This window comes from Eimeria tenella, genomic scaffold, assembly GCF_000499545.2.
Source record: "Eimeria tenella Houghton genomic scaffold, Eth_scaff315, whole genome shotgun sequence".
Taxonomy (NCBI): Eukaryota; Apicomplexa; class Conoidasida; order Eucoccidiorida; family Eimeriidae; genus Eimeria; species Eimeria tenella.
This window is the reverse complement of record NW_013544294.1, coordinates 1-9734: the sequence shown is the minus strand read 5'-3', so window position 1 is coordinate 9734 and position 9734 is coordinate 1. Positions and strand designations below refer to the sequence as shown.

Sequence of the window (9734 nt, the reverse complement as noted above, 5' to 3'; positions counted from 1 at the left end):
CCCTAAACCCTAAACCCTAAGCACTAGGGTGTAGCGTCGAAGTCAGAAGGAAACCCTAAACCCTAGTTTAAACCGTGCGCCTCTTCCGCATCAAAGAGCCGCGCATCAGCTGCGCGAGCGCCGCAACAGCAACAGCAGCAGCAGCAGCAGCTGCTGCTGCTGCAGTAGCTGCATCAGCGGCAGCAGCTGCAGTCAGCAGCAAGCGCAGCAGCGGCAGCAGCTGCAGTGGCAGCAGAAGGGGCAGCAGCTGCAGCAGCGACAGTAGCTGCAGCAGCAGGAGCTGCAGCAGCAGCAGCAGCAGCTGCAGCAGCAGCTGCAGCAGCAGCAGCAGCTGCAGCAGCGCCTATATGGCGTTCAGAGGCCCCAAGTTCGCAGCCGCACACGGGGTGTACGTACAGCTGAGTCCCGAGGGCCTAGGAGTTCTAGCTTTTGACTTTTTCTTTTCATTTTTATCATTTGCTGCACTAATTAGGGTGTATAGAGGACTGTTTGCTACGAGGGTTTAGGGTTTAGGGTTTGGGAGGCCCGAGGCTCGCGGGTTTCGGGCTGTCGCCGCAGGTGACCTCGCCGCCGCTGACTAGGGTTTAGTGTTTAGGGTTTAGGGTTTACGTTTTGGACGGTAAACGCTTTAATCTATTTGATCAAGTTAAATAATTTGAGAACTAGATGCGAGGGTTTAGGGTTTAGGGTTTAGAGTGAGGGTTTGGGCAGGTGATCGCCAGGGGCTGGGCTTCGATCCAGCCGCTGAGGCCCCTGCAGACGAGGGTTTAGGGTTTAGGGTTTAGGGTTTAGCGTTTATCTTTTTGTTTTATTTATCAATTTTGTTTTGAATAGAAGCAGAAGGACAAGCCCTGAAACCTGCCGCTAGGCATTCTCATGCCGCGAGACCCTGCCATGTAGCGCTAGACCCTAAACCCTAAACCCTAAACCCTAATCCGCAGCACCTAAGCAGTCTACCCTGGCCTCGCCTTTTATGAAACGCTCTCGAGCAGATCAACCGGGGATTTCCGGGAACTGTTCACTCCTATACTTAAGGGTTTAGGGTCTAGTGTTTAGGGTTTAGGGTTTAGGGTTTAGGGTTTAGAGTTTAGGGCAGTTGGCACTGAATTGAGGGATTCCCGTCCCCAATGCTGCCGTGTCCGCCTCTAGTTCCTCTTCCCCCTCCCTCAGCACCAGCAGCAGCAGCAGACGCAGCAGCAGCAGCAGCAACAGCAGCAGCAGCAGCAGCAAGAGGGCCAGTTCACGTCGTGCGGTGTCACTACGCCCGAAAGAAGCCCAGAGGCATCCGCCGCATCTTCAGCCACAGCAGCCGCTGCTGCTCCCCGCTGCTGCTGCAGCGGCACGTGCTGCAGCAGCAGCTGCCGCCGCCGCCTCATTTGCTGCTGCCAGCAGCAGCAGCCTGGGGCCCCGGCAACTCTGCAGAGACGCTCACGTCCTCCGATGATGAAGCAGCAGCAGCAGCAAGCTCGCAGCAGCAGCAGCAGCAGCAGTTTCGCTCATGTCCTGGCTGCAGCTCCCTCGGAGGATGCCCGCAGCAACAGCAGCAGCAGCAGCAGCAGCAACTGCAGCAGCAGCAGCAGCAGCAGCAGAACCCGTGCTGCTGCGGGAGCCCGGCCTCTTTGCTGCCCTCTCCTCCTCTTCCTGTGCTGCCCCGCTTAGGCGAACCGGCATCTCCTGCTGCAGGTGCTTCAGCAGCAGCAGCAGCAGCAGCAGCAGCAGCTAGTGAGGGCGGGCTCTCGGAAGACAAGCAGCTGCTGCAGACGCTTGTGTCTTCGCTGCAGCAGATCTCCTCAGGACTGAAGCAGCTGCAGAAGACTGCAGCAGCACACTTAAATGGGGCTAGCAGCCAGTCAGCCTGCGGCTGCTGCGCTCACCTCCAGCAGCAGCAGCAGCAGCAGCAGCAGCAGCAAGCTCTGTACAACCACGGCAGCCGCTGCAGCAGCCCGCCTTGGCCGCACCCGCAGCAGCGCGAGAAGCAGATCCGCCAGCAGCCACCTCGGCATGTGCACTCCCCTTGGCAGCAGCAGCAGCAGCAGCAGCGGCGGCGGCAGCAGCAGCAGCAGCAGCAAGACGGGCCTGTGGGGCCGGACACAGATTTGGCGCTGCACTGCTGCTCTGTCCCTCCGCTGCCCATTAACGACCCGCTGCCGCAGCCACCTGCTGCATCGCGGCACAGGAAAGAGCAGCAGCAGCAGCAGCAGCAGCAGCAGCAGCAGCGGCAGCAGCAGCAGTGGCAGCAGCAGCCGTGGCAGCAACGTCCCCAACGAGGCAGCAGTCGTCTCGGGTCTCCGCCTTGCCCGCCCACGGCAGCAGCAGCAGCAGCAGAAGAAGCTCCGAACGCTGCTGCTGATGCTGCTGCTTTTGCTGCTTTTCCTGCTGCTGCTGCAGCCCCTTGCACCCACTGCACAGGTGGATCCCCTCCTGCGCACCGTCCTTGCCAGCAGCAGCAGCAGCAGCAGCAGCAGCAGCAGCAGCAGCAGCACGTACTGATATCGCCTTCGCCACCGCCTTACGCGTCTCCAGCAGCAGCAGCAGCTGCTGCTGTTGCTGCTGCTGCTCCCTGCAGGCGGTCAGTGCACTTCAGGGCCCCTGCAGCAGAACTCATTTTAGATCGCAGTGACCCCCCAGATATTGTCCGCCGGAACGCAGCAGCAGCAGCAGCAGAAGCAGCAGCAGCAGCAGCAGCAGCAGAAGCAGCGCAGGTAGCACAAGTAGCACACGCGGCGGAAGCAGCAGATGCTGCAGCAGCAGCAGCTGCTGCTGCTGCTGCTGCCTCCGCTGGCTGCCGCCACCACCATTTACCTCCTGGGGCTGTCGGTGAGAACCATTGTCTTGCTGCTGCTGCTGCTGCTCCTGTTGCTGTTGCTGTTGCTGCTGGCGCTAATGATGCTACTGCTGCCGTTGTTGTTGCTGATGCTGCTGCTGCTGCTTTTGTTGCTGCTGCCGCACTCCATGCTGCTGATGTAGCAGTTGCTGCTGTTGCATTCTGCCTTCAGCACATTTACGTAGTGGTTGCTCCCCACATGAGGCTTTGTTGCTGCTGCTGCCGTTGCTGCTGTTGCTGTTGCTGCTGCTTCCCCTGCTTCCGCTGCTGTTGCTACTCTCGCATGGCTCTCGTGCTGCTGCTGTGATCGTTGCTCCTGTTTGCGTTGCTGCTGCTGTTGCTGCTGCTGTTGCTGCGGCTGCAACGAGCCACTTCTGCTCGCTGCTTGTGCATCCCTCTCTGTTGCTGCTGCTGCGGTCTCTGCTGCTGTTGCTGTTGCTGCTGCAGTGGCTCTGCCCCGACGAGGCTTAATGGAGAGGGTTAAAGATAAGCTTGGCTTCAGAAGACGTTCATGTACATTTGCTGCTGCTGCTTTTGCTGCTGCTACCATTAATGTATTTGCTGTGTTTGCTGCTGCTGCTCCGGATGCGGTTGAGTGCTTGCTAATGCTGCTGCTGTTGCTGTTGCTGCTGCGGCTGCTGCTGCTCCCTTCCCCCAACCGCTGCACAGCATCGACCTGCGAAGTGCTTCCAGCAGCAGGCGGTGCTCTGGGCTGACAGCTGCTGCTGCTGCTGCTGCTGCTGCTGCTGCTGCAGCTGGAGACCGCGCTCGCTGCTGCGCAGCAGCACACCCCCCGTTGCTGCCGCCTGTTGCTGCTAGCTGCTGCTCCTATGTGCCGGCGCCTCCGCCCCCGCTGTCCGTTCAGCTGCAGCTGCTGCAGTCGGGGCAGCCCCGCAGCAGCAGCAGCAACAACAACAGCAGCAGCAGCAGCAAACCCCACATGATCCCCCCACTCTATATTCCCCCACCACCACCTTCGCCCACTTACAGGGGCCCCCCACCAAATGCTGCTGGAGTTTCTTATCCTGAGGAGCTGAAGCAGCCTTTTAACCGGCTGCAGCAGCAGCAGCAGGAGAGGCTCAGGGTGCAGCAGCAGCGGCAGTACCGCACCCACTACGTCCTCGGATCGCCCGCTGCTGCTGCTGCTGCTGCTGCACCTGGTGCTCCTGCCGATGCTGCGACGCCCCCTGCTGCTGCTGCTGCCGCTGCTGCACCGAATTCCCTCGGCTCTCCACCCCTGCAGCCCCCACTGCAGCAGGAGTCTCGCCCGCAGCAGCAGTGGCAACAGCAGCAGCAGCAAAGCCGGAGGCGCCACCGCCGGGGGCAGCAGCAGCAGCAGCAGCAGCAGCAATATGGGGGGCTGGGTAGCCCGTACGAATTTGACTCAACAGCAACAGCAGCAGCGGCAGCAGCAGCAGAGAAAGTCCCCCACTATAAACGCTCCGGGTCACTCCACCAGCAGCAGCAGCGGCTGCAGCAGCAGCAGCAGCGATTCGAAGAGGAGGCAGCAGCAAGGAGGGCCAGGTTGCTGCAGCAAGACATGGACTGGAAGCGTTTCAGCAGCAGCAGCAGCAGCAGCAGCCTCCATGACCTGCTGAGGAGGCCCCCTAGCTTCTCAGCAGCTGCGTATACACCCCACAGTGCTGCCTATACACCCCACAGAGCTGCCTATACACCCCACAGAGCTGCCTATACACCCCACAGAGCTGCCTATACACCCCAACTCTCTCTTTCTTCCTCAGAAACCCCTTTGGAGTTCTCAGAAGACGAAAATTACTAATTCTGCAAAGCTCAAGCCACGCATCTGCGTCTGCTGCTGTTGCTGCTGCTGCTGTTGCTGCTGCTACTGTTGCTGCTGCTGCTGCTGCTGTTGCTGCTGCTGCTGCTGTTGCTGCTGCTGCTCTGCTATTGTAGAGGCGGCTGGTGTGCCCTTGTAACTGATTTTGATCCTATCGTTGCTGCATTTGCTTCTACTGTTGGTTCTGCTGCTGTCGCTGCTGCTGCCGTTGCTGCTGCTGCCCTTGCTGCTGCTGCCGTTGCTGCTGCTGCTGCTACAGATGCTGTTGCTGCTGCTGCTGCGTCACTGGCCACGACCTAAGGTTTGGGGTTTAAAACAAAGCCTAGGATTTGGAGTTTGGAGAAATCCTAGGGTTTAGGGTTTGAAGCAACGCCCAGGGTTTAGCGTTTAAAGCAAAACCTAGGGTTTAGCGTTTAAAGCAAAACCTAGGGTTTAGGGTTTAAAGCGAAGCCTAGGGTTTAGGGTTTAGACGGGAGGAGACAGAAAAGCGCCAAAAGGAAATCTGTGCGGCTGCTCAGAGCCTCACCTGCAGCACAGCAGGCCTGCCCCCTAGGCAGTCCGTTGCTGCTGCTGCTGCTGCTGCTGCTGCAGCTGGAGTTGCTGATGCTGCGTTGCTCCGGGAGGACATACACAAGCGCAGCAGCAGCAAACGCTGCAGGAGGGCTCCGGCCGTAGCTGCGTGGCTAGCCAGCCGGCTAGCTAGCTGCGAGGCAAGCTAGCTAGCTAGCTAGCTGCGAAGCCAGCTAGCTAGCTAGCTAGCTAGCTAGCCAGGCGCCAAGCCGGCCAGCTGCACGCTGGGCTAGCCAGCTAGCTACGCAGCGGGGCCGCCACAGTAATGGCATGCTGCGCAGCTAGCTAGCCAGCTAGCTAGCTAGCTAACCGGCTAGCTAGCTAGCTAGCTAGCTGGCTAGCTAGCGAGCTGGCATAAACGACAGCAGCAAGGTCAGCTAGTGGGCAGCTGCGCGTCAGTTCGCTAGCTGGCTCTGTGCAATCAGCTAGCTAGCTAGCTAGCTAGCCAGCCAGCTAGCTAGCTAGCTAGCTGCCCAGCTAGCTGCGCTGTAGGAGGCACCTTTAAGCTCCAGCAGGACGAGCAGCACCTGAGCGCCGCGGCTGCTGCTGCTGCTGCGCGTCCACGTATCCTACAGGCTGTGCAGCAAAAGGGTGAACTGCGAAATCGGGCGGCTGCTGCAGCTGCTGCTGCTGAAGCTGCTGATGCTGTAGCTGCTGCTGCTGCAGCTGCTGTTGCTGCAGCTGCTGTTGCTGCAGCTGCTGCAGCTGCCGGTGGTGCTGGAGCTGGTGCTGCTGCTGCAAGTGCTGCTGCTGCAGCTGCAGCCGCTGCTGATGCTGCATGTGCTGCTGCTGCTGGTGAGCAGCAGCAGGAAGACCGCCAACAGCTCCCTGAGTTGCATGCAGAGGCGCCCCGCCAACAGCAGCACCGACAGCACTTTGCTGCTCTGCTGCAGCAGCAGCTGCTGCTGCAGCTGCTGCAGCTTTCGGCTGCTGCTGCTGCGGCCTCTTCGAACGTGACGCGCTCTTGCTGCTCTTGCTGCTGCTCGATAGGTGCCTTTGGCTCGCTGGGGACAGTCCTTGCTGGTGCAGCTGCTGCGGCTGCTGCTGCAGCTGCTGCTGCAGTTGGTGCTGCTGCAGCTGTTGCGGCTGCTGCTGCAACTGCTGTTGCTGCAGCTGGTGCTGCTGCAACTGCTGGTGCTGCAAATGCTGCTGCTGCTGCAGCTGCTGCTGCCTAAACTGCTGCTGCTGAAGTTGCTGATGCTGCAAGTGCTGCTGGATGTGGTGCTGCTGCATGTGCTGCTGCTGTACGTGCTGCTGCTGCATTTGCTGCTGCTGCAGCTGCTGCTGCTGCAGCTGCTGCAAGTGCTGCAGCTCCGCTGAGCCATTAATTTGCTGCTGCGGTGTCTGCATGGCAACAGGGTAGAACCCTGGCTGCTGCTGCTGCTGCGGGGCGAATGCAGCTTGCTGCAGCTGCTGCTGCTGCTGCTGGGGCAGTCGTTGCTGCTGCTGCTGGGATGGCCCAGGTGCTGCTGGTGCTGTTGCGAAACGCTGCTGCTGGTGCTGCGGCGCTGCTGCAACAAACCGCTGCTGCTGCTGCTGCGCACCAAAAGGATTCTGATCGTGGCACATGAGCTGCGGCTGCTGCTGCTGATGCATCTGCTGCTGGTGCAGTTGCTGCTGATGCAGTTGCTGCTGGTGTAGCTGCTGCTGCTGCAGCTGCTGTTGCTGCAGCTGCTGCTGCTGCTGCTGCTGCAGCTGTTGCTGCTGCAGCTGCTGCTGCGGTGGCGGCGCGAAGTGCCTCTGGTGGCCGTGAGAAGCCTGAAATGCTGCTTGCTGCTGCAGATAGACCTGGTGCTGCTGCTGCTGCAGCTGCTGCGGGGCATAGCCCTGCATAGGCGCACCAGCAAGAGCCTGCTGCTGCTGCTGCAGGTTGCTGCCGTCTGCTGGTGCTGCTGCTAGCTGCGCTTGTGCTGCAGGATAGGGAGACAGCTGCTGCTGCTGCGGAGGTGTCTGCAGGTACATAGGGCGCTGGAATTGCTGCTGCTGCTGCTGCTGCGCTGCTACTGCTGCTGCGTCTGCAACGTCCTCAGCTGCCTGGGGCTGCGGCTGCTGCTGCACATACGGCGAGCGCGAGAACATCTGCTGCTGCTGCAGCTGCTGCAACTGCTGCTGCTGCAGCTGCTGCAGCTGCTGCAGATCGTAGGCTCCCTCCAGCGGCTGCTGCTGTGCAGTATGTGTTTTGCTGCCATAGGGCATAGGCTGCTGGTGCTGCTGCAGCAGCATGTGCTGCTGCGGCTGCATCAGCATAGGCACAGCGTGCTGCTGCGCTGCAATCCACTGCTGCTGCTGCTGCTGGCGCAGCTGCTGCTGCTGCTGCAGCAACGGCTGCTGCTGCTGATGAGGCCCTGCTGCTGGCAAAAGATGCGGCTGCTGCTGCAACGGCCCGCTCGCAGCAAGCATGTGCTGCTGCTGCTGAATAGGCTGCACCACCCGAGCCATTTGCTGCTGCTGCTGCTGCATATGCTCGGGGACAAGCTGCTGCTGCTGCGGCGGCAAAAGCGGACCGCCTACTGCTGCTGCTGCTGCTGCTGGTGCTGCTGCTGCGTCTCCCTCCATAGAGCCGCTTGTCGCAAACTCTGCAGAAGCAGCAATACCAAATGCACCCCAATTCTTGCTGCTTAACCCTAAACCCTAAACCCTAAACCCTAGATTGCGGCCTAGGGAGTTGGCAGTGCAGCTGGGGAAAGGCCCCTATGAACTTACCAACAGGGCGTTGTTGCTGCTGTTGCAGGAGTTGCTGCTGTTGCATCATCTGCTGCTGCTGCAGCATTGGCTGCTGCTGCAGCATTTGTTGCTGCTGCAGCAGCGGCTGCTGCGCGAGCATCTTCTGCTGCTCCCTGACTGCGTCCGATGGTGAGGTGTCCTGAGGCAAGCCTGCTGCAGCTGGAGCTGCTGCTGCTGCTGCTGCTGCTGCTGCGGTTGCTGCTGCTGCCTGCGCCGCTGCTGTGGCTGGTGCTGCTGCTGCTGCCGCTGCTGCTGCTGCTGCTGCTGCTGCTGCAGGCTTCGCTTCTGAAGCAGCTTCTTCGTTGCTGCGGCCCTGCAGCGCCAATATGTACTGTTCCTGCAGGCAGAGACCCCCAACCCTAGTAAACTGCAAACCCTAAACCCTAGACCCTAAACCCTAAACCCTAAACTCTAGTCCGTAAACTGTAGCCGAGAATGTGCCCTTCTCCCGGCCCTAGGGTTTAGAACTAAATCTCTGGGCTGCCTGCTTGCTGCTCTAGGGTTTAGGGTTTAGGGTTTACAGGCAGCTGAGGCTTCCGGGGATGGGGAGGCATCACCCCACAGCTGCTGAACTGCTGCGGCCCCAGCAACAGCTGCTGCTGCCTTCCCCGCTGCAGCGCATGCGTTGCTAGCTGCAGCCATGGCAGCAAAGTTGCTGCTGCTGCTGCTGCTGGCGTTGCTGCTGCTGCGGGCGGCGTCGCTGCCCCTGCTGCTGGCGATTCTGCTGCTGCTGCTGCTGTGGTTCCTGCTGTTGCTGCTGCAGGAGCAGCACCAGCAGCGCCGCCCGCTGCAGGAGTTGCTGCAGGGGCTGCTGCTGTTGCTGCTGCTGCTGTTGCGGCTGCCTGCGGATCTGCTGATGCAACATCTGCAGTCTTGTCGCCTCTTTCAAACAACGCCTAAAATCTCAAACCCTAAACCCTAAACCCTAAACCCTAAACCCCAAACCGCACTTTGCGCTGCTTTTCCTAAACACTCTTCAACAGCGAAATGGCCCCAGGTGAGGGTTTAGAGTATAGGGTTTGAGCAGTGTTAAAAACGAGGGTTTAGGGTATAGGGTTTAGGGTTTACGAAGTGACGGCGGGCTTGCTGCGCGAGGCTCTGGTGGGAAGGATGCGGAGGCGCAATCAGCTTCGGGTCGGAGCCTGGGCACAAACCCTAAACCCTAAATCCCCTAAACCCTAAACCCTAAACCCTAAACCTTAGCCCTAAACCCTAAACCCTAACCCTACACCCCACACTGAAAGTGTGAACCTTAAAAGCCCGCTTCAAACTTTAGACCCTAAATCCTAAACCCGCGAGTATCCCAAACACTAAATCGAAACCCTTCACTTCAAACCCTAAATCCTAAACCCTAAACCCTAAACCCTCAGCCGTACCGGGAGGGAGAAGACTGCGGATGTGAAGAGCCTCTTGCTGCTGCTGCACTGCGAGCCTTCTGCGCATGCTGTTGCTGCAGCGGCAAATAACTGCTGCTGCAGCACGCAAGCTAGTGCACTGCAGCAGCAACACCAGCAGCAACAGCAATTGCACGAAGTCAAACCCTAAACCCTAACCCCCAACTAAACCCTAAACCCTAAACCCTAAACCCTGAACCCTAAACCCTCAAGCTCCTCCGAAAGTTCACGACGCCCCACCCTGTGCTGTGCTTCCAGCTTGCCCAGCCTAAACCCCAAACCCTAAACCCTAAACCCCAAACCCTAAACCCTACCTGCTGCGCGTCGACTGGGGGTTCTGCTGAAGGCGGAGACGGGGAAGCTTGGAAAAAGGCCCACCCAGAAACCCCCCAAGCAGCAACTGTGCGCGCTGCCACTTCTGCAG

General features: G+C 59.7%; 2 protein-coding genes across 2 annotated transcripts; one reads left to right on the top strand and one right to left on the bottom strand.

Annotated features, from left to right (window-relative positions):
* Nucleotides 1-1127: 1127 nt before the first annotated feature.
* Nucleotides 1128-4604, top strand: ETH_00019165 (uncharacterized protein; the record flags this gene model as incomplete). The annotated part of the gene is made up of 2 exons (XM_013379447.1): nucleotides 1128-2817; nucleotides 3421-4604. 2 exons carry the CDS (start codon nucleotides 1128-1130, stop codon nucleotides 4602-4604), a joined length of 2874 nt encoding a protein of 957 aa, XP_013234901.1.
* A 1089-nt stretch (nucleotides 4605-5693) lies between these two features.
* On the bottom strand, nucleotides 5694-9359 carry ETH_00019160 (uncharacterized protein; the record flags this gene model as incomplete). Its single annotated transcript, XM_013379446.1, has 5 exons — nucleotides 5694-7768; nucleotides 7896-8253; nucleotides 8438-8812; nucleotides 8985-9058; nucleotides 9293-9359. 5 exons carry the CDS (start codon nucleotides 9357-9359, stop codon nucleotides 5694-5696), a joined length of 2949 nt encoding a protein of 982 aa, XP_013234900.1.
* Nucleotides 9360-9734: the final 375 nt, after the last annotated feature.